Source organism: Xenopus tropicalis, chromosome 5 (assembly GCF_000004195.4).
Source record: "Xenopus tropicalis strain Nigerian chromosome 5, UCB_Xtro_10.0, whole genome shotgun sequence".
Taxonomy (NCBI): domain Eukaryota; kingdom Metazoa; phylum Chordata; class Amphibia; order Anura; family Pipidae; genus Xenopus; species Xenopus tropicalis.
In genome coordinates, this window is record NC_030681.2 from 109,504,969 (window position 1) to 109,530,410 (window position 25,442).

Consider the following 25,442-nt stretch of genomic DNA (forward strand, 5'->3'; position numbering starts at 1 on the left):
GGGGCAGTCGGTTCCCCACTGGATTTTCTAACCTGGCCGATCGATATCTTGCCAATTTCAGGCCAGATAACGGTCGGCCAGGCCCCTACACGGTCCAAGGGACCGATATCGGCAGCTATAATCGGCCCATGTATGGGGACCTTAAGGGCCAAATGATCATATCATTGTAATATTTCCCCCTCATAGGGTGGGTGTATCAGCAAAAGATCATCGCATTTGGCGACCTTTCAAAATGAGCAGATCTGCACGGCCGGCTTATGTTGGGTCCATTTTGATAGCACATTTTCCACTAATGGCAAATCACTTCGCACAAATCAGTTGTACATATTGATGCAGCAGTAATGCCAAGGTTCTTTTTGTTCTCACAGCATGAACTTATTGGTACACAGGCTAAAGGGGCGCATTTGCTGTCCTCTTAGGGGCAGATTTACTAAGACACGAATGCTCGGATCGTTCATTCGAATGCTCCGAGCGTATTTTCGCTGAATTTTTCATTGATCGCGCAACTTTTTCAACGCCCGCGCAACTTTTCCTGTACGCTTGAGCGAAAAAATCGGAAAGGTTTTCCAGCTGTTTACAATCGTTGGGTCCGAAAATTTTGTGACTTTCAGATTGCCAATACAATATTATCGTGACTAATACGATTTTTTTCGTAAGCATATTCGTGATATTTGCGATCTTCAGAAATTATCGTATTCCGATCTCGCGTTTTCATGACTGTGCTTAGTCTGATCGTTCTTTGCATTAAAGGTGGCCATACACGAGCAGATCCGCTCGCTTGGTGATGTCGCCAAGCGAGCGGATCTTCCCCCGATATCCCCACCTACGGGTGGGCGATATCGGGGAGCATTTAGGTAAAAAAAAAAAATAATCCGATCGTTTGGCCCTGGGGCCAAACGATTGGATTATGTGGGCGGCAATGGGGCAGTCGGATCGGGGACCGCATCAATGAGCCAATGCGGTCCCCGATCCGACCGGATTTTCTAACCTGCCCGATCGAGATCTGGCCAATTTCAGGCCAGATATCGGTCGGCCAGGCCGCTCTGCTCTCCCCATACACAGGCCGATTAGCTGCCGAATCGGTCCAAGGGACCGATATCGGCAGCTATAGTCGGCCAGTGTATGGGGACCTTTAGTGCTACGCACTTTGCAACCTTCTACCTCTTTAAGGTGTTTGTCTGATCAGCTATTGGTATCTATATGTCCAACATAGTTACTGCCACCTCTACATTCTTTTCATTTTTCATATAAAGGCATTTTCCTCTAACATGGTTGGACTCGTGAAAATTGGACTTTAAAGTTAACAAAAGCTACAACACGGGAACCAGGACGCTCGTACTAGCAGTTCTCTGGCCCATTAAGCGCCCCTGCCTCGGCAACACCCAGCTAATAACCAAGCGTTACAGCCGCATCACGTGACCGCTTATTTCCCGTATCTTCTCTCCATTACTTCGTTTTTGTTTTTTTTTCCTTTTGAGAACCGGAAGTGATCGTGCGCGTCACTGTGCCGAGCGACACAACCCAACCCGGAAGTGCGACGCGGCTTGGGTTGGTTGTTGTTGAACTCTTTGGGGAGTGTAATTTGAATTCACTATCGAGTCCTTCGCACTCCTTGTTTGTTGAAATTGTGTGTATGCACGGTCGGTTGATTGACTCTCCCCGTACCGAGGCCAGCACGATGGCTGTGTGAGCTGAGATTCCGAATCCGCGGGTACACGTGGTTCCTCCAGCAGGGCGCCAAGTATGTGCATGGGGTGGAGACGGCGGGGAGGGGGGTACGATTATTCCACGTTCTGGAATTGTGTGTTCCCTGCAGCGACTGAAAAATAAAAAGTATCACGCAAACCCGATAGGTTTAGTATTGGCTGAAGGCCCGCTTCCTATGGCCCACGCACAGGCCGATCCAGCCGCCCGGGGAGAGTTAGTGAGGGTGACAAGGAGCATGGCGCGATCTCTAACGCACATCTATAGGGGGATTGTACCCAGTCATAGGGTGATTAGGAAAAATGGACTCAGCAGGGGTGTGCTTATTGCACAGTGACTGCATTTAAACTGTTATTATCCAGTCCTGCATGTTAGTGTCACGGTGTTTTCTTTTAGATAGTTCAAATACCCGTGCATTTGTTTGATGAATGGAGGCCAGGGATACAAACGTAGTGCTACTGTAGTTTAAGTTGCTATTCAGTCTTTTTAATAATAAACCTGATTAAAGGGTAAAAAAGTAAGTAATTATCTGTAACTGAAGTGTGTGGTGTAAGGGCAGTGGCACATAGTGATTCTGGCTGTTTAATCTCCTTAAACAATTATAGTAAGGTTTAAACAAAATGATTTACTTGTTTACATGCTAACCTGTCATACAGCGCTCTCCTGGAGATGGGGTAGTTGGTCTTTTTTAAATAAGTCATCAGACCAGCAAGTATGTTTTAATAAATGTGGATGATTCTGTCACTTTGTTTTTGCACAGTTATTTTGTCACTACAAGGCAAGATGCTTGGAATTCATCCTTTTGCCATTGTCCAGAATGTCATCAAAGATTATTAGCGTAATAAAAGCATAGGCATCCCTATGCTGTTTAGAGTAATGACAAATTCTGTCTCCAAGCATTTCCAGCATGGTGGTTGGGTGACAACATTTGGAATTATTATTATTGCCCCCTTACATTTTTGTAGGAATTAAGTGACAGTTATGGCTCTAAAACACTTACTCAGGAGCCTGTGGATGCAGTGATTATTGTAGAAACCACTGGGGGACTATTTAGAACATTGATAAATGGGCCCCTTAGAATTGCCCCCCATTAATTCCTGTGGGAATCAGCTGATTCATGGTAAGGTGGTTATTGTTTATACATTTTTGTTTGATAATTACCTGACATGAGAGTGCTCCCATAGGTGCATGTGATTCCCAAAAAAAGAATACAGGGTGGTTCAGAGCATGTCACCAATCTATCATTACTGTTTGACTGTGTCTCCACGATACCGTGTAATAATGTATTTTTTTTTTATTTTCGATTAAAAAGGTTCCTTGCTGGTTACACTGCTGACTGATTCTTGTAAACCTTCATTGGTGATTGGGCTATAGCATTGAGTTATTTAGAAGTGATGCTCCGCTGCTATCATTTTATGTCTGCTATGGACGTCACACTTGCCATGATGATGATTATTGTTAACATATATTTTAAACTGCAAACATTTCAAAGTCATCGGGTGGAAATGTTAACCCTTAGTGATTAGCTACAATAGATTTAGATCAAAAGTTCTTCTAAACAAAACTAGAAACTGTCAAGTTCAGCTTCCTTCTTCTCCCTGTATCTGGCCTTATTTAGTCTATTGCTTAATGAGAATCATCTCCCATAAAGTAATTCTATGCTTAATTGGTGAATATGTATTTAGATTTATTTCTGAGACTGAGAAAACGTTAAGTATAGTAGATATAGAATACGGCTGCACTTTAGATTAATCAGGAAAACCACCTTTATTTATTTTTAAAGGAACAGTAACACCAAAAAATGAAAGTGAATAAAAGTAATTACAATATAATGTACTGTTGCCCTGCATTGCTACAACTGGTGTGTTTGCCTCAGAAAGACTACTATAGTTTATATAAGTTAGCTGCTGTGTAGCCATGGGGGCAGCCATTCAAAGGAGAAAAGGCACAGGTTACTTAGCAGATAACAGATAAACCCCCATTATATGGGGCTTATCTACTAGTTATCTGCTGTGTAACCTGTGCCTTTTCTCCTTTTTTCCAGCTTGAATGGCTGCACCCATGGCTACACAGCAGCTTATTTATATAGTAGCTTTTCTGTAGCAAAAACACAATTTTTTTGCAGAGCAACAGCACATTATATTTTAATTACTTTAAAGCACTTTCATTTTTTGATGTTACTGTTCCTTTAATAGGATGATCACAGCAACATTTCCGAAAGCTGTGATCTTGCCATGAGTAGTAATAGAGGTGGTTTTACTTGATTAGTCAGAAGTGCTGTGGTATTCTATGTCTACTGGACTTTTGCAATGTGTTGGTGAACACATTTGGGCTGTGTGCAACATAGTGAGTGCTGGAAAATTGTCTTTTGAGAAAGTTAAAGGAGAATGAAGTCATTTTGGCATTTTATTGCTAGTAGATTAGCCACATTAGTTCCACCTAGAATGCAAGCTTTCATACCTCAGTAAAGAGCCCTAGAAGCTTTCTCTGTTTGTTTAGGATTGCAGCTGCCATTATAGCTTGGTCTTCATAGCTTGTTGCTTGCATCTTAGCCGTTATAGCTCAGATTACACGTGGCTGGGGGAGTGAGTTTTATGAATTCTTATACGAGGGGGGGGGGAGGTGCAGGAGAGAGCTGCACAAACTCTGGCCTTGGGAATGAAGGAATTTTCTGAGAGAGGAAGTCAGATACCCTATGAACATGTTTACAAAAAAAGGAGGCAATAAATCCTGTTTCTTTTGATAGAGGACTTTATGCAGTGTCTGTGAGTGCTTATGGCTGTAATAAGGCACATTATGAATTTTTTGATGTGATAGTAGTGAATAGACTTTTTGCAAAATAGTAGTCAGCACAACACCTTGCCTCTGTTCTTGAAAATCCGGAACAGCACCATTTGTATTCTTCTTTAAAATGCCTTTATGGCATACAACTTTTTGGGCATTACAGCAACATTTCAGGCCATGCTTGATAAAAGGCCACACATGGCCTGAAATGTTGCTGTAATGGCCAAATTTGAACAGTGGTGCTGTTCCGGATTCTTTTTGTTTTGATAGCAGTGAACAGATGCAATTCCTTGCACTAGCATCCATGGACTTGCCTATATATACTCCAGCTGTGCATGTTTCACATGCTCAGTTACAGCTTGTGGTGGTAGTGGAAACTATCCCCATATGTAATAAAGGGCACTAAGTTTGCCCGGTAGCAGTGACCCCATTTGCCTGTAGTCAGCGCTAGTAAATAGATACACATGCTCTGTACTCCCATGTAATTACATCTGCAAGTGGGCCAGCATGACTGTTTTATTTGCTCTTCTAGATACTCTATGGCCCTTCTTAAAGGCCAGTTAGGTGAGAATTCAGATAAACATTTATTTGCTGTACAATATATTTTTGTAACAAAGTCTGAATGACTGAATAGCACTGTTTTACAATCTGTGTTTGGTCATTTAAGAAGGCATTGAATCAAAAGTGTCTTATAAGCACTGCCTTAGTTAGGGCAATAAGTTGCGGGATGTTTTGTCACCCTTAATTTATCACCCTTAATTTATCACTTGGGTACAGTGGGTGACAAAACGTCCCTAGCTCTCTACCTGTCTACCGGCTTACATGCGAATTGCCACTTGGGAAACATACAAAATGTCTTTGGACAGCAAACTCTGAGCAACTTGTGCTGCATATGTTTCCCCAAAAACAATTTGCATGTTGGCTGGTAGAGAGAAAGCAAGGGACGATTTGTCGCACGCTATAGCTTAAGCTGGCCATACACGTGGCGATCTGATGATGACATTGTCAGATCCGCCACACACAGTCAGGGCTGAAACAGCAGATAAGGAGGTAGAAACAATAGGATTTATACCTCCTTCTGCCGATTCAGCCCTGACGGCAGATTTTGGTCAGGCGCCTTCTATGGTGCCCGATCAAAATTTTCTAACCTGGCCGATCGGCGAGTCGTCCGATATCAGCAGCTTCCTGCGATATCTGTCGACTCGCCGACATGCCATACACGCACCGAATATCGTACGAAACGAGGTTTCGTATGATAGTATCGGTGCGTGTATGGCCAGCTTAAGATTAATCAGGGATGTCAAAATGTCTGTCATTGCTCTTAGAACTGATTTGCACACAATACCAAATGCAATCTTTTAGAAAGAATTGGTTTGGCTGGAAAGTAGCGAGTCAAGGCAGCCATACATAGGCTATCGCCTGCTGTCTAACCGATCGTAAAAGGGTCAACACGCAGTACTTCTGTTTTTGATTATTTGTGCAAAGAGCATGAATGGTTAGAACAGGAGGAAGTGAGTGATGAGCAGCTTTGGCTCCCTCACTTCCTCCTCACTTCCACTATACAGTGGCCAACATGATGTTTTGGCACATGAAATTTGCTCAGTTGCCATCCAATTAATATCCAATGTATGTCAGCATCGGATGATGTTGGCAGTATTTGGATTGGTGTATGAATGAGGAAATAATCTAATACTGAAATGATCATTTCAAATGTGCATCCTTGATCTGTGCATTCTGGTTGGAAAGTGTAACCTACACAGGTCACTTTGCAAATGTTATGAATGCTCACTATCTTGCTTGTAGGGCGTGTTGCCAGTGACAAGCAGCTAAGTGGATTTATGTGTCTTTCTGACATGAAAACAGTTATAATTTTATAAACAGTTTGGGAACTAAAATATATCTGCATATCAGACTTTGGCTGTGTAATTGTTGGGACAGAATGGTCTCTAGGAACAATCCAACCATCTGGTGAAACTTGATGAGTTCAGATAAGATACCTTCTATTCTCCATAGGTAACTGCAAATTATTGTATTCCCAACAGTTTTACCTTCACCATTCTCAGTAATGTGATGTGGTAAGCCAAATGGGAAAGTCTGCACCAGGCACTGTATAAGATTTCCTAACCTAAGGTATTATTTAATTTGCAGCATCTGTCAGAAAATGTTTTCTTGGGGAAATGTAATTTTACATACACTGCACTAAAGATCTTATTAAAGCTTTTATTTAGCGTATATTCATTGAATCATAACTATCAGTATGTCTTTTCATAAATCGCTCTTATTTATTTGTTGTGATGGTTTAACCAAAGAGACTATTTTTTTACTTTTCCTTTGTTTACACAGCTTGACTTGTTCACAATATTTACCAATACTCTTTATATTCTTTCTATAAGTAATTATTTGTGATTTCTTGTGATTCATTCACAGGTTTTCTTCTCCGAACGCATCTATATCCATTAAAATACTCAAGGTAAGAATTTTTTATTTTGATATCATCATGTTTTGTTATGTATATATTAAACTAGTCAAAGAGATATTTCAGGTTGTTGTAAAACATTTTAATGGAGTGTGTATTTTTCTTGCCTAAGTAGTAGTTGTGACTTTAGTATCCATGTTTATTTAGGGCGGTAATGAGGGAATGGCAAGTCACATTTTTAGATATTTAAATCATTGACAGACAAAATATGATCATCTTAAAAATTTTTTAATAATAGTGAGGGTCACTTCCCATGAAACAGTACAAAACCTCTGGGAGAATTACAAGAAGTTTCTGAATAGGGTATCCAGAAGTCATCACAAGGCAGGTTTATAGCGGAGCAACTTTTAAATTGGTGATCTGAAGCAGAAATCCTACTCGTCCTTCTGACAAACTAATGCTGGCAGGGGAGAAAAAGACGTACATTTACATTTCGGATTCTGCTATAGGTTGAGTAAGTGTTTTACATATTTCATTGTAATCAGTATAAAATGTCAGACTGGACTGGATTTCATGTCAGTGTGGAGATTTCAATAAAGATGTAATAAAATGATTTCTAAATTGACTTCCCCTCTCTGGACAAGTTTAATTTAGCATAAATTGTTTTCTCAAGAAGCAAACTCTACTGTTCAGAATAGAAAGTGTTGGTTTTCTGACATCCATGGACATGTGATATGTGGCTAATACTATTTGCTTGTTTAGTTAATTTGGTTAACCAGACTTTTGTGAATGAAAATTCATATTATTAAAGTATTTCTGCTTTTAAACATATAACTATAGATAAAAGGAGCTAAAGAAAGACCTTTAGGGCTAGGACAAAAACACATGCTAAAGGGGTGGTTCACCTTTAAATTAACTTTTAGTATGTTCAAAAATGCCCAACTCTAAGCAATCTTTCAATTGGTCTTCATTATTCTTTATAGTTTTTTTAATTACTTGCCGCCTTCTAATTCTTTACAGCTTTCAAATAGGGGTTACTGACCCCAGCAGCGGAAAAACATTTGCTCTGTGAGGCTACAGTTTTATTATTATTGTTACTTTTTATTACCTATTTCTCTATTCAAGTCCTCTCCTATGAATATACCAGATTCTTGTTTAAATCACTCCCTTGTTGCTAAGGTAATTTGGACCCTAGCAACCAGATTGCTGCTGAAACTCCAAACTAGAGAGCTGCAAAACAAAACAGAAATAATAAAAAAAAACTAATAAAAAATGAAGACCAATTCCAAATTGTCTCAGAATATTAGCCTCTATATCAGAGGTGGCCAATACGCCGATCGCGGTTCACCAGTCGAGCCCCCGTGGATCACTGGTGGACCGCGATGAAGCCCACCCCTGCTCTACATCATACTAAAAGTTAACTCAAAGGTGAACAAGCCATTTAAAGGAGAAGGAAAGGTTAAGTCACTTGGGGGTGCCAAAATGTTAGGCACCCCCAAGTGACTTAGAACGCCTACCTTGTACCCCGGGCTGGTGCCCCCGTACGGAGAGAACAGCACCAGCCCGGGGCAGCTGCCGGCGCTACCTGCTTCCTCCTCGCTTGTGCGCGCATGCGCAGCAGAGTGAAAAGCCGAACTTAAACATTAAAGTCGGCTTTTCACTCTACTGCGCATGCGCCGGCCCACGGATTTCGGCAGCAGCGCGCAAAGGAAGGAGGAAGCGGTGTCTACAGGTGCCCCGGGCTGGTGCTGTTTTCTCCTAACGGGGGCACCAGCCCGGGGTACAAGGTAGGTCATGTAAGTCACTTGGGGGTGCCTAACATTTTGGCACCCCCAAGTGACTTAGCCTTTCCTTCTCCTTTAAGCATCTTTTGTATTTTAGTGAAAGTAACAGATCTGTTGAACCTCTTTCAGTGTATAACAGAATGGTAAGTGTGCTGCCTTTGGCACGCAGGAGCACGTATTGTAAACAAAGTAAACGATCACTATTCTGTCTTAATACTACATATTACTGACACTGGTAGCCAAGGGCATTCATGATTATTATCATGCACTCTGTAATGGAAGAGTGTCTACAGTTCAGTGCTTTATTGAATGTTGTTGGTGGCTGTTGAGAAGACTGCATCAAATCATGTGTTTGTCTTTAACAGTGCATAAGTGCTCTATTACACAATACTGGTCACTATAAACGTCAACCTTTTTCTTAGTCAATTTATTTCTGATGGGACTGTTGGCATGAAATTTATGCCAGATGTCTGTAAGAACCCACAGATACAAAGAAATCAAAACAAATAAGTCCATAAATTATGTGTAGTAATGTGGAATGACACAGGGAATAAGTATTGAACACACTGATATTACTTTCTTTAATACTTAGTAGAAAAGCTTAGCTAATGACAGCTTAAAGGCGCCTCCTGTATGGAGAAACTAGTCGCATGCATTGCTCAGACGTGATTTTGGCCAATTTTTCCACACAAACTGTCTTCACAGAAGAGGCCCCTGGAACCATCAAGATTTGAATTCTGACCTTAAGTTCTTTACATAGATTTTCAATTTGATTCATGTCGGGCGATTGGGCCATTCTAGCAGCTTTATTTTCACTCTCAAACCAATTGAGAGTTTCCTTGGCTGTGTGTTTGGGATCATTGTCTTCATTCATCCTTCCTTCAATTATATGTAGTCTGCCAGTACCATATGCTGAAATACAGCCCCGCACCATGATGTTCCAACCTCCAAACGTCACTGTTGGTATGGTATTTTTGGGGTGATGTGCAGTGCCATTTCTCCTCCAAACATGTGTGCAATGATCCAAAGTGTTCAGTTTTGATCTCATCTGACCAGGCTATATTCTCCCATAATTTCATTGGCTTGTCCAAATGATAAGCCAATGCCAATCAATATGTTTTGCAACAACAAGGTTGCGAAGGTCTTGAGACCTCTCATCTTAGGGCTCTGGCACACGGGGAGATTAGTCGCCCACGACAAATCTCCTGTGTCTCGGGCGACTAATCTCCCCGAAATGCCATCCCACCGGCGAAATTGTAAATCGCCGGTGGGATTGGCATACGCGGCGGCGCTGCCGCGTTTGCCATCCCACCGGCGATTTACAATTTCGCCGGTGGGATGGCAATCTGGGGAGATTAGTCGCCCGCAAACAGGGAGTTTTGTCGCGGGCGACTAATCTCCCCGTGTGCCAGAGCCCTTACCTACCATGAGATTGATACCTTGGTAACGAGAAACCTTTTTATAGGCCATAAATTAGGACTTAACCAGCTTATTTTAATTTGCACTGAAAGGGAGCAGGATTGCTTCCTAAATACTGACAGCAGGTTTCTTGGCTTTCCATGCCTTTTTGCACCTCCTCCTCTTCATGTGTTCAATACTTATTCCACTTTATTCCAAATAATTTAAAGGAGAAGGAAAGCGATTTTGGCATTTTACTGCCAATAGATTTGCCACCAAGAAAGCTATATTTATTCAGCAGAAAGCTTTACTATACCTAAGTAAAGAGCCCTAGAAGCTCCTTCTGACAGCAGCTGCCATTTTTGCTTGGTCTTGGTACCTTCCTTCTGAAGTTATAGCAATTGGAAGCTCAGATCACACATTTCTAAGGGAGGGGGAAGTGAGTTCTTATGCATTTTTATGGGAGGGGGAGAGAGGAGAGAACTGAGTAGACTTGTGCCTCAAATCTGAAAGAGCCCTAAAAGAGAGGAAGTCTGATACCAAAGAACATGTTCACAAAAAAGACTAGAAATCCTGTGTTTCTTTTGATAGAGGACTCTAGTGCAGCTTTTATGTGAGTGCTTATGTCTGTTTTTACATAGACCTTTCTGATAAATCTTACTTAGTTTTTACCTGTCTTTCTTTAAAGACTTATTTGATTTCTTTGTATGTGTGGATTACTTGGGTTGTTACCAACATCTGGTGTAAATTTCATGTCAATAGCCCGATTAGAAATATATTTACTGAGAAAAACATTGACGTGTTCATTACTTATTTTCCCCACTGTGTATAGAATTTCCTTGCATTTTTCAGCAGTCCAAAAATATTATAATAATATAATAAGTATTCTAAGGCCCAAACTTATTCATAGTGACACTGAATAGCCAACTTGCACACATTTTTATGATGTACTTTTTATTTCTAAATTACACTGTTTACATACTCTATAATTTTCTTGTACCCCTATCCCGCATATATACTCTACCTATGGGGGTGGTTTATAAACATACAATTTCGTTTTTTGGTTGTTTTTTTTAGCACTAAAACTTGCACAGTTCAGGTTATGGTTCAAAAACTCAAATATCCTATATTTATTAAGGGGAAAAAATTCACTAACTCGAAAATTAATAAATAAGCCCTTATTTGTGGATAATGTGTATGTGTCTATTTATAGTTTCCATTACCAGAAAATCAAGCAGCATTTCATTTTTACACCTCTGGGCTTTTTTCCTTCCCTGCTAGGGTAAGCTATAGTTTAATACAGACATTCTGCTGTGAAAGTAGAATACATAAGCTAAGGACTGAATTATTTCCATAGCAACTGATACAGTGCGTGGAGATGACCTTTGGATTCTTCTTTTATAGCTGTCTTCCCCAGGAGTAATGTTTAAACCCAGTTTGTAGACAAAATTGAATGATAATAACAAATACACCTTCGTATAACTGAAGATATTGCAACTCTTTTGTCACTAACTGGAGCTTTCAATTATTACAAAGCTACCTTAGTTTTCCTGTGTATAATTTTAGTGTATAAATGATTCCATCGTAACAAAGTATTTTGGGTTAAAAAAGCATATATCCATGACAGCTCAACCTATTAAATCATACGTAATGTGTAGGTAATTCAAAAGGTTGTACAAAAACCCATCCAAAGCGGTCTTAAAAGATGAAACATTCCTATCAGACTCCTGGGCACACCACTCCCTGAATCAACATTGTCATAAGATTTGTATTGGTAGCTTTGTATTTTCTCATCTTCCAGTAAAAACGTATGTACTTTTCTTGAAACTGCTATTATAGTTGCTTCAAGAAGAATTTCCCAGCTCACTGTAAGAGTCTGTTATTGCATGTTAAAGGAGAAGGAAAAGCATTTTAGCATTTTACTGCCAATAGATTAGCCACATTACTGCCACATTTACTCAGCTTTACCATACCCTAGAAGCTCTCTCCATTTGTTTAAGATAGCGGCTGCCATTTTAACTTAAGTTCTAGCCATCAATAGCTCAGATCACACATTCCTAAGGGTGGGGTGGAGTAAGTTCTTATCAATTCTTATGGTAGAAGGGAGAGAGAGAGCAGAGCAGGCTAAGTGCCCCAAACATGAAGAAGCACCAAGGTAGAGGGAAGTCTGATACCAAAGAACATGTTTACAAAAAAGTAGACAAGAAATCCTGTGTTTCTTTTGATAGAGAACTCGGTGCAGCTTTTCTGTGAGTTGTTATGGCTGTATATACATAGACCTTTCTGATAAAGTTTACATAGTTTTTACCTTTAGTTCTCCTTTAAAGGACAAGGAAAGGCAAAGTCACTTGGGGGTGCCAAAATATTAGGCACCCCCAAGTGACTTTAATTGCTTACCTTGTACCCTGGGCTGGTGCCCCTTTTAGGAGAAAATTGCGCCAGCCCAGGGTACCTGTAGCGATCGCTACCTCCTTCTGTATTCGCGCTGCCGGCAAATTCCCGGGACAATCGCATGCGCAGTAGAGTGAAAAGCCGACTTTATAGTTAAAGTTTGGCTTTTTCACTCTACTGCGCATGTGAAGCAGGAAGGAGGAAGCGATCGCAGCTACCCCGGGCTGGTGTTATTCTCTCCAAACAGGGGCACCAGCCCGGGGTACAAGGTAAGCGATTCAAGTCACTTGGTGGTGCCTAACATTTTGGCACCCCCAAGTGACTTAGCCTTTCCTTCTCCTTTAAGATTAAACCACTTTCTTCTAATTTCAAGGCATGATGTTGTGTTCTGTGGGGTAGGGATGCATTAAATCAGCTTTTTACAGATACGGTTGAATACCGAATCTTCTATGGAGGATTTGGACTAATCCTGAACTGAATTGAAATGCTAATTTGCATATTTACGTTTGCAAAATTCCGCAGATGGTGGTGATTAAAAAAATCAGCGTTCAGAAAAAATATTCTGCAGTTTCCATAGTCCGTTACATGGGCTAGTTTTTAGGATTGGTTTCTGTTTGGCCAAATGTTTATGAATTATACCAAATCCTGCCACTAGGTTCAGATTCACCGAATGCAGGATTTGATGCATCACTTTTTTTGAGTAAATAAGACACTTGAGTCTATTGCATATGGTAGAGAGTGAATTTGTGTAAGCGTAGGCTAGGGATGCACTGATTTCAGTGACCTTTTTGGTGGATTTGTCTGTATTCTTAGTGTTATTAAACACCCTAAAATCATGAGACAATATAAAAGGCAAAGCCAATATACAAACAAGTTTTACATTGTTTTTATTTGACTGAATTTCTTTGTGGAGGACTCTGTTTTCAGACAAATTCCAAAACTAAGGATTAGAACCACAGTGCAGTAAAGACTGAAAAAGATAGAACGATAAGCTGTATTGAGCCGGGCCTTCTTTAACTCTTATATCGTTTGTATGTATTATATGTATGATACATACGCCTATTTATACAGTGCTGCGGAAAATGTTAGTGCTTTATAAAAAGCTATTTATTTGTTAATTTTACTGAAAATACTTTTTTCTTCTGCAATAATTTCTTGGTAGAAAAGGAAGATGCTGTTCAGCTGTGAATGGCTTGATGTTGATAAATGAAATTAATTTCAGCCAAAAGTCTGCTACCATTGACATTTAATACTACTGACTAATTACATCAGCCTGTAAGTGCACACTTAGGGGGAGATTTATCAAAGTACGAGTTCGAATCCCGAAATGGGTAAAATTCGGATTAGATACAATAATTTCAAATGATCGGAAATGTCCCGAAAATGCTTACGAAAAAATCCTAATAGTCACGATAATATCGTATTGGCAATCCGAAAGGTACGAAATTTTTGTATCCAAACGATCTTACGGTGTGAAAGCCTTTGATTTTAATCCTTCTGTGCATGTTTTTGGAAGCCTCCCATAGGACTCAGTGGCACTCTACAGCACCAACCTGGCCAAAGGAAAGTCACGATAACAAAGCTTTTGTGAATCTGGAACTTTCGTACTCGTTGCAACAAATGTGTTTTTGATGCGTAAAATTTGTCACAAAGTACGAAAAACTTGTGCAAATTAATGAAAAATAAATGCAGAAAATACGCACAGTTCTATAAATTAGAAAAAATTTTATTCGGAAACAATCGTACTTTAATAAATGTTTTTGGGTATGAAATCCTCAAACTGTGTTCACAGGTGGATAACGTTAGAATCAATAGAATTACGTCTTATTGGTCACGTGGCAGTAGTAGGGAAAAAATGTCATACTTGATATTAACGTATCATAACTTTTCATTGGTTTGTCACTTCTAGTATGCAGTGACATACTGTTAGACCATACTTATGTCTGTCACAACAGTGGGTTGAATAAAAGATAAATAATAGAGGACCCTATTAGAAAGATAGGTAATACAAAGAAATGTTTAACTTTTAGTAGCTTAACGTATGAAGATCCAAATTATGGAAGCATCCCTTGTCCGAAAAAACCCATGTCCCAAGCATTCTGGTTAACAGGCCCTATACCTGTACAAGCTAAAATCAAACTTAAAAGTACTCTAACCATTTTCAGTCAAAATGGCACAGAAGTAGGATTGGACCCAATTATTGTAAAACAATTTTAAGCTGGCCACACAGTAATCCATTGAGGTGATTGATGAAGTCACCAGGTAGATAGAACTACCTTGGAAATGAGCTAGCACAACTTAATAAATTGCTCAAGCTCATAACAAGAGTACAAACAGTCACTGGGGTAGGGAGTCAGATCAGTTCAGTTTAGCTTGCCAGACTGACTTGGCCTGTTAATACATACCTGACTCATCTCCTTGAGAAAGCTGCCATGAGTGAAGAAAATGAACACTGTTTTCAGTCAGTCGTGAAATAGAAGCTTAAGAGAAAATACCTGGCTCTGTGCAGTTGAGGTAGCTACAGAATTTTAACATGCCATATATTATGTAATTAGGCATTGTAGACAACTGCATTTTGGCTATTCAAACTTGTTTGGTATAATTGCTGTTAAGTGGTCAAACTAGTTTGATTAGAGACTTGTTACAGATGTTTCATGGACAATCTTGCACATCTTAGAATTGTCTACTGAATGAAATAAGGAAAACACTGCAATTGCAGATGTGTGAAGCTTTAAGCTGGCTAGATAGTTTGGTCACACTTGTTGCTGGTGAAATTGAACAGAACTGGACATTCAAGCATTACTCACTAAAAGACGAGACTTAAAATTGGAAAGGATATCTACCATATTAACAGCATATTGGAAATTTTTGGCCAAATCATATCCTGCTCAGACCAAATTACTCGCACTGTAGAGTCTATAAGAAAGCAATTGATTACACTGGAATGTAATTAGCTTCTAATTTTTTTCCTCTGTGACTCCATAAATTGAAGTGGACATACATTCTATGAAATTTTAGGCAACATCTCTAAACGAGCAAGCCTTTTTCTTATTTGGCCACCTAGATGGTGGGTGAAATCGGGTATATTCAGTTGTCTGTCTTCTGTTACAGTGACTTGATCGCATGGGGAACACTTTGTACATTCCCCTGTGTGTTCCTAACCAATGGGATTTTTTTTTTGGTTTTTTTTTTAGCAAATTCATTCAGTTTAAGGCCAGGCTCCAATAAAGTGTCTGTTGATGAAGCCTTGTTATGGGGCCATACAGACCCATAAGCTTCCAATTTAGTCAAGTGCAATGTCAGCCCTTGTGTGGCCACCTTAATATCCATTCATTCTACATTGGTAAAGTTTAATAATAATAGATATAATTTTTGTTCAGCTGGGCTTTTTGCCTTCTTATTCTGTTAATTATACTTTTTATACTGCACTGCTAATTGTAAAGTCCTTAATTAGGATCTTCTTTTTCAGGTGGGTCTTTTAAAACTGATAAACAATCTCAAGAACATCAAACTATTTCTTAATTTTCTCTGGTAAGTTGGGCGCCTTTTTTAATACATTTGTTTCTCCAATTTTATTTTTTGGGACCACATAGAAGAGATTTCTTCTCGATTTTAGGCCTGCATATTAGTTATGGTAGTAACCTTGCATGTTCTCTGGTACATTTATAATTTTTTTTATTTGCTGCCAAACAAAAACTGTCCTGTGTTAGACCATTAAATAAGGCTTTGTCTTAAAATATTCTTCTGTTTGCTTTGCTTCAAGAGTTCATCCAAAACATGAATATTACAGATATGTATTTGTACTAATTACTCATTACTGTATATGTTATTTATAGAATGTTTGGCTTTAAGAATTATGCACATTATCTAGTGTTCCCTTAGTATTCTATATGGGTGGCTAATTTAGGTGACATATAGGATGGAAGTAGCTGAATATTTTTTAAACCTTTTATGACACTGCAGGCCAATTCTAAAAACTGTGTGGGTTATGTAGTGAAAGGTACAATCTGCTACATATCCTATAGCAAGCAGCTAGCATCTACAGGTCACCTAGCTATTGGTTTCTATGTGTTACTGCACCTGGGAAGACTTTTACTACATATGGGGTTGAGAGATTGTTGCAAATGAGTGATTACAAGTATTAGGGCACTGACAGACTAAAACATACTAACAAAGGAATATGGGAACATTCATTTTTTAGAATGTGTTATATAATGATAGTCATGCATTTGCATGACAACTTGTTTCAAACTTTTTCCAGAATTCAAATATTGTGTTATTTTTCTGCGCAGTTTTAGAAAAATTAAGTAGACATCCAATGTGGCAGGCAGGAGGCATTGCACTTTTAATGTTGTGCAGTATGCTTCACTGAAGCAGCTCATGACGAGATTTTAAAGGATAGAAATTAAAAAAAAAAAAAAAAAAAGTTTTATCAGTTTGTTGCACATTGCCTCTAATAAGCTACCTTGTAATAATCACATTGTTGTTTACACACTACTACCCTGCAGCCCCTGTAATTGGAGTGGTTTGCCAATACAGCATCTGTCCTTGGTGTGTTTTCATCATGTGTGAATGGTGGTTATGAACCCCAAGGTCCAAGGCTTGGGCCTCTGTTGACATTTGTCTTCAGCCTTTAAGGAATTAAGCTAATGGCAACTGCCAATCTGCTGCCTTCCACTCTCTGTGTGGGTCCACCGACAGGCATAGGATCACTACGTCAGCATTCACACACAAGTTTAAGCATAGAAATGCTGGTGAACATTTTAGTGCCAAAATCTGTTCTGGGTGAACAGAAAGCAGTGGCATTGCTTTTCTCTGCTGGATTATATATGCTATTGGAAAAAATGACCTCTGTGCCATTAGCCTTAGCCCTGTTCCCCTTGCTGAAGTACAGTTAAAATAAAGGGTCACTTATACAAGACACAGTGATACTTTCCTGCTTAAAGGGATACTGTCATGATTTATATATGGCAAGTTTACATAGCAAATAATTGACTCTCCCATTTAAAATTGTATTCTTAAACCAACAAATGTATATTTTTTTGTTTTTTTTAGTTGTAATATTGGTGTGTAGGCAGCCATCTTAGTGCATTGTGTCTAAACATTCAGAAGGAGCCAGTGCTACACATTAGAACTGCTTTCAGGTAACCTATTTCTCCTACTCCCATGTAACTGGAGAAGTCCCAAGCTGGACTTGGATTTCTTACTATTGAGTGCTATTCTGATATCTACTGGGTGCTTCTATCTTGTTACCTTCCCATTGTTCTGCTGATCAGCTGCTGGAAGGGGGCTGTTATCACTGCAACTTGCAGCTCAGCAGACTTAATATTATCAGAGCACAGGTCAGATTGTCGTTGCACCCTGGGAAATGAAGAATAGGGCTAGCCCCTTGTGAAATTTCAAAATTAAATTTAAAGAAATCTGTTTAGGCTTTTGGAAAAACAGATTTCAATGCAGGATTCTGCTGGAGCAGCTCTATTAACTGATGTGTTTTCTTTTAAAAAAAAAACATGTTTTCCCATGACAGTATTCCTTTAATGTAGCAAGTGTCGCTATCCCTTGAAAACTGTACTTCAATTTACTTTTTTTTTTTCTCTTGGTTTTAGGTAGAGCTATTGAACTGTGGAATTTTTTCCCTTTTTCTTTCATGCTTGCTTTGGTCATTGAATTTCTTGGTCGCTCTTTGGTCTCAATTTATTTAACCACTGGGTATAATTACTAATGGTCTGTTGGTTGTGTACTTGTCAAAATGTATCATATATAAAAATGGCTAGATTTGATTTTTTTTATGATTGTTTTTAACATTTTTTAAGGCTCCAACCCATAAATAGGTATACCTATAAACAAACCCAAGAACACCTGGCAGATTTAACTGGGTAGTATGATGTTCAGGCGCTTGATAGTGGGCTACTGAGCATCCAAATCAAGGTTATCACTATTATAAGACGACCATGTCATAAAGGGTGTCCTGTTTTGAAAAATATAATTTATACATGTTTTTTTTTTCATCTTAAAATATAAGACTGACCGGTTAATAAATAACCTTTTGAATGATGTAAATAGTCTTAGTTGTCATTTTATTTTTATACTTTGTATGTTTTTAGGGAACAACCACCGTTTGCTGTGAACTCATGGTTTAAGTGGGCATAAAGATGAGTATAAGCAGTGATGAGGTTAACTTCCTGGTGTACAGATACTTGCAAGAATCTGGTGAGTAGCTATCAAACCTTTTCTGAATGACTCCCGCTGCTCATGGAATCAGGGAGTCCAGCACTGTAAATACATCTAGACTTGGCACCAACTGGAAATTACCAGTCCCAAGAATACTTTAATGAAAGATAGCCAGTCCTAATTTAGATAACTTTCATTTATCATAATTTGTTAAATGAAAAAATAAATCCTTGCTTTTCAAAATTTGCTAGCCTTGTATAGCTGTGTATTATTTTGAGTGCAAAGCAGTTTACACTATGTGCTTATAAATTGTATAATAATGATAATCATAGTAATGTAGCTGATACCCCTACCTGTTTATGCTAGTAGGGAAACACACACTTTAAGGGACATTGCATTCTTGTGGCTTTGTTGACACTTGTAATGTTTTGTCTGGTTTCGGACCCAAATATGCATACAGAGTGTAGTAAGCCTAATTTGTGGTAATTTCTGCTGTTGTGTAGCTTTTTTTTCAGGCAAACTGAAGATGTTTACCTTTTCCCTTAGGGTTTTCCCATTCGGCATTCACTTTTGGTATAGAAAGCCATATCAGCCAGTCTAATATCAATGGTGCCCTGGTGCCACCTGCTGCTTTAATTTCCATCATTCAAAAAGGACTGCAGTACGTGGAGGCAGAAGTCAGCATTAATGAGGTGAGTATATTTTGTTCCGTCAGTTTTAGTGTTGTCTCTCAGGCAACTTATTAGGATAATGAAGTAGGAGAAGAACATACTTATTCAAACAGTTTTGCTGTTTTTCAGTTATTAGACAAGACTCTAAATGTGTTAAAATGTAAAAACCTGTATTAGAGGAAAATAAATTCCAATTTGCCCATGGATTTTTTGTTTGCCCTAAAATACACCCTAACTGATTCTTTTTTTTTTTTTGGCGAGGGGGTTGTTTGTTTTCAAACTCATGGCCTTCCAGCAATATCTTGTTAACATTTTTCAGTCTGTATCAGTGCTTTGAATTGCTTGTCTTACTATTGAGTATCTGTGTATTTTATATGCCTAATATAAATGCCCCAGCCTCATAGAAACTCAGAGAAAGTTGTGCATCCTCTAGAATCTTTAAGTGGTTTATTAGTCAGTAAATTGTACTGCTCTATAAAACATTACCGATTTCTTCCAGCACAGTGATTCTCCAAACCCTTTCCCCCCCATATTTGATTTGCATTAGAAGGTAAGGATTAGTGGGGTGATAGATGGTAGTCAGTGCTGAGCATAACAGTTTTCGTGTAAGGTCCTAGGTTTTCCAGACAGTGAGGAAATATGTATAAAAAGACAAACCAAACTTCTTTATCTCCAGTCATTGCTGGGAATAATATTAAGGATACACCAGATCCAGGATTCGGCCTTTTTCAGCAGGATTTGGATTCTTTCGAATTCACTGTCCTGTCCTAACCAAATCCTTAATCACTTGACTTTTTGTCACATAAACACGGAAGTTGAACATTTTTCACTTTTTTAACCCTTCCATTTCCTAATTTACATATGTACATTTGGATTTGGTTCGGTTTGGTATTCAGTCAAATCTTTTATGAAGAATTCAGTGTTCAGCCAAATCAGAAAATAGTGGATTCGGTGCAGCCCTAAATAATATATCCATTTTTTAAAAATACAAGAGTATTATATAACTCTTGCTACTTCCCAGCACAATGCTACAGTGTAACTACTGACCTAACATCTTAAAAATATAACTGATTATAACATGGGAATCTCACCATCATCCATTGTTTTTGACTGGTTAAATCAAAGAATGAATTGTCATTTTCCCTAAGGGCAATGGCACACAATTTTGCCCGTGAGAAATCTAAACAACTTACATGTGGTAATCCGTGTACTGAGAAAATACCTTATTACACTTTCTTTTTTTGTGAAAGATGTAAAGGTATTTTCTTGCATTTTGTTTATCTTGAGAACAGGGATTTCCTGCAGGCAACAAATTGCTACAAGTGGCTATGCCCTAAAAGAACACATGCCAGACAATTTAAATACATTACAGAATCACAGTCCCATTGTGCTTAGGAATTCTTTACATTTCTTATTTATTGTTGCTATTTACTTGGATAACCTAGCCTCTTTTTCCAAAAGAAGTGTTTTTTATTGCCAACATTATCCCTTTAAAACTGATTATACCTTAATGCTGTTATAGTTAAAAATGTTATCCTTTATTAGGTTATTGTCAGTCACAGCAACAAAACATCAGTAGTAATGGAGATATCACTGAAGCACTTAAATGGCATTATAAAGTATATTATTTCAATGCCTTTTAAATAGATTATAACTCTCGCATTGCTATATAGAAGTTAAGTGTAATCCTGCCTCATGTCTTGTCTATTGGCAAAATAATATCAACTTGATTTTGGCTGGAGGATGGCAATGTTCTTTAAAAATAATGCGGTGTGAGTAGATGTCTACAAAGAAGCTGTGTTTGAGATATTTATGGAATAAAAATCTCCATTGAAGTTGTAGTTTTAAAAACAGTCAAGTTCAAAAATCTATAAACTTTAACCAATTCTGAACTGTTCCTTAAGAAATAAAACCCTAAATACTTTTCAGCAATACTGTAAAAGCGGTAAACATTGAGTATTTTGTGCTAGATTTCTTAATTTTAGTCATATTTTCGGACAAAATATTTATATAGAGAAATCTATACTTATTGTCTAGTCTAGTATAAAACAACCTAAACAAAAAAAAAGCAAAGACATATCTTACTCAGTGTTTAAGAATTTGAGCACTAAACCAGTATAAACAAAGATACAGTGTATGGAGGCACAATTTGTCTTAAATCTGCTTCGAAGATTCATCTGACACATCATGGAAAAGGTATAATGGGATCTAAACCCCAAAAAATTAATTGATGTAAATATGTTCATAGTTTTTCTGAAGACTTTTGCAGTTAACATTAATATTCTGTATTAAGGGATTTTTGAGAGAGACTGCTTATAGTAGGATTTTGGCACCAGCAGTCTTAGAGTTAACTGAATCCAGGAACTGCATAGAACATGCATAGACACTCTCTGTAGTCATAGCGAGATGTTAAGCCTGCCTAGCAGTTCAAAGCAATCTTATTGCTTTTATTTATATATAGTTACTATTATTCATTTGATAACTTGTTAGTTCTCCTAGTACTTATTGATGTGTTATGCCTGAAAAATAAGTAACAATAATAATAGCATGCTTTCCTTTTGTATAATGCATGCTCTGGTTTAATCTACACCCAAACCCTTATATAATATATAATTAGTATGTTGTCTTCTCTTTTGATTCTGCAGGATGGTACCCTCTTCGATGGCAGGCCTATCGAATCTCTGTCCCTTATTGATGCAGTTATGCCTGACGTAGTACAAACAAGGCAGCAGGCTTACAGAGACAAGCTTGCACAACAACAAGCTGCCGCTGCTGCTGCTGCTGCTGCTGCAGCAGCCGCCGCCGCAGCAGCAGCTACATCAAACAATCAGCAACCACCTGCAAAAAATGGGGAAAACACAGCTAACGGGGAGGAAAATGGAGGACATGCACTAGCAAGTAAGTGTATGAAGCTTTTAACATGCTAAAAGTCAATTTTGAACAACCTTAACCATACTGGGCACTTCATAATATGGCCATTGATGTAGTACTTGAGTAGTCAATTATCACCAAATTACTTTGCTGTGGTTCTCTGTGCAATTGATTTTCATGCCTTTTCTCTGCTCAGAACCTTATTGGTGCTTACTTCAAGGGGACAAGTTTCACTTTAAAAGTATTTTTTACAGCATTTATGTTAATTGCATTATTCTAATCTTCTGCTTATACAAAAGTGCTCCAGAATCAAAGAATTGGCTCTTGGTCTTGCTGCCTGCTATTTGCATAGAGCATGCAGTAACTCGTTACATGTTACTAAGCACATAATCATCTGTAAAGCTTAATTTTCCTATAGAATAGTTTTTATGCTTTATGTAGCTTGGAACTAATTTTGCTTGCTAATTGATCTCACAGTCACTGATTTAGCATCTGCCATCTTTGCTGGAAGGGTGACTGTGGGCAGTTATCCTCTTTTCCTCCTTTCCTCAGCTTTACATTATGTATGAACCACAACAACTTGCAACTCCGGTGCTCACAAAAAGTTAAGAGGGACAGCAATTTCTATATTACTATAATGAGTCTATTATACGTTATAATACGTATAATACGTCTATTAAAGGAAAAGTAACACTAACATTTTTTAAGTGAAAAAGCTATTCTACCCTGCACCAATAACTGCCCTATCCTGCAAACCCCTTAGTATTTTGAATGCTTTAAAAGAAAATACCTGTTAAAACTTGGCTTCCTGTCAATTGAACTAAGGCGAAGGAAGGAACAGGCATCAACTATGCGAGGATCGATTGATCGAGCCTAGCCTATTTTCTGTATATAGGAAGGAGTCAGGCTAGACTCGATCAATCGATCGTCACATAGTTGATGCCTGCTCCTTCCTTCTCCGTATCGGCTTAGTTCAATTGACAGGAAGTCAAGTTTTAACAGGTATTTTCTTTTAAAGCATTCAAAATACTAAGGGGTTTGCAGGATAGGGCAGTTATTGGTGCAGGGTAGAATAGGAATTAGTGTTACTTTTCCTTTAAGTTCAACAATTATGCCTATATATAACCTGCCTAACTGCTAGTTGATCCAGAGGCAGGCAAAAAAACCCCATCTGAAGCCTCTCTAATTTGCCGCAGAGGGGAAAAAATTCCTTCCTGACTTCAAGATGGGAATCGGACCAGTCCCTGGATCAACTTGTGCCAAGGGCTATCTCCCATAAACCTGTATTCCCTCACTTGCTAAAAAGCCATCCAGCCCCTTCTTAAAGCACGACTGATTCAGGGAGGGAATTCCACAACTTCACAGCTCTCACAGTAAAGAAACCTTTTCCGAATATTTAAATGGAACCTCCCTTTTTTTAAACGGAGTGGGTGCCCTCGTGTCTGTTGGAAGAACCTACTGGTAAATAAAACATTAGAGAGGTTATTATATGATCCCCTTATATATTTATACATAGTTAACATATCACCTCTTAAGCACCTTGTCTCTAGTGTAAACAGACCTAACTTGGCCAGTCTTTCTTCATAACTGAGACTTTCCATACCCTTTACCAGCTTAGTTGCCCTTCTCTGGACTCACTGTAATTCAGTAATGTCCCGTTTGAGCACTGGAGATCAAAACTGAACAGCATATTCTAGATGGGGCCTTACCAGCACTCTGTAAAGGGGAAGTATAACACCCTCCTCATGTCAATAAGGAGCTCAAAACCTTGTTTGCCCTAGCCGCTGCTGCCTGCCATTGTTTGCTACAGCCAAGTTTATTATCTACAAGGACTCCATGGTCCTTCTCCATTATGGATTTGCCTAGTGCAGTCCCATTAAGGGTATAAGTGGCTTGCATATTTTTATATCCCATGTGCATGACCTCACATTTTTCAACATTAAATCTCATCGGCCACTTAGCCGCTCAGATTGCCAGTTTGTCAAAATCCTGCTGCAAGAATGCCACATCCTGGATAGAATTGACTGGTCTGCAGAGTTTTGTGTCATCTGCAAACACTGATACATTACTTACAATACCATCCCCTAAGTCATATATGAACAAGTTAATCAAAAGTGAATCCAGTACAGCACCATGAGGGACCCCACTGAGAACCTTACTCCAAGCAGAGAATGTACCATTAACAACCATCTTCTGTACCTGATCCTGTAGCCAGTTTCCTATCCATGTGCAAATGACTTCACTAAGACCAATAGACCTTAGTTTAGAAAGCAGTCGTTTGTGGGGAACGGTATCAAATGCTTTGGCAAAATCCAAATTGATTATATCTACTTCATTCCCACTGCCCAGCTTCTTACTAACCTCATCATAAAAAGCAATTAAATTGGTCTGACATGACCTGTCCTTCATAAAGCCATGCTGATTACTGCTCATAATACCATTCTCCAGTACAGGTATCGGACCCCAATTTAAAAATTATTCCCCTTTTCTCTGTAATAATTAAACAGTACCTGTACTTGATCCCAACTAAGATATAATTAATCCTTATTTGGGGCAGAACAATCCTATTGGGTTAATTACTGTTCACATAATTTTATTAGCAGACTTAATGTAGGAGATCCAAATTACGGAAAGACCCCAGGTCCCAAGCATTCAGGTCCCATACCTGTACATTATTTTGTATGTGATCCCTTAACAAGCCTTCAAATAACTTGCCCACCACAAAGGTCAAACCTACTGGCCTAATATTGTCAGGCTGAGATCTTACTCCTTTTTTAAATATAGGAATGACATTCACCTTCTTCCAATCCATAGGTACCATACCAAATGATAGTCTGAGAGTCTGAGAATATCAGAAACAGAGGCCACTGTAAAACTTGACCCTAGCTCTCTCAGTATCCGAGGGTGAATTCTATCTGGCCCAGGTGCCTTGTTCCCATTAATCTTGTGTAAACCCATGAGCACCATATCCTGTGTCAGCCACAGACTTGTTGGAGCTGAGGCAATGTGCGGCTATTGGGCCATTATTTAGTAATTGCATGGTTTGTTACACACACAGTACAGTTTATCAGAAGTAGCACAAAATAAAATTTTTGCACTTAAGAACGCTGGTGGTGTTGGGGATTACTTTTTATGTAAGTATTGCTTGTCTGGTACAGAACCAGGAAAGGGGGCATTAAGAGCCATTATTCCAGTACCAAACACATTATTATTGTTTTTCTTGAAAACGACATTTGTAGAATTTAGTATTTA

General features: G+C 38.7%; 1 protein-coding gene across 6 annotated transcripts in view; it reads left to right on the forward strand.

Moving 5' to 3' along the window:
* Positions 1 to 25,442, forward strand: part of tbl1xr1 (transducin (beta)-like 1 X-linked receptor 1) — an 80,227-nt gene that overhangs the window by 32,180 nt on the left and 22,605 nt on the right. The window contains exons 2-7 of one of the 6 annotated variants that reach the window (XM_018093915.2): positions 6,916 to 6,958; positions 15,947 to 16,008; positions 17,533 to 17,621; positions 18,582 to 18,687; positions 19,195 to 19,340; positions 21,965 to 22,217. In XM_018093915.2, coding sequence (XP_017949404.1) covers positions 18,630 to 18,687; positions 19,195 to 19,340; positions 21,965 to 22,217 — 457 coding nt within the window. In that variant the 5' untranslated portion in view covers positions 6,916 to 6,958; positions 15,947 to 16,008; positions 17,533 to 17,621; positions 18,582 to 18,629. 6 annotated transcript variants of the gene reach the window in all.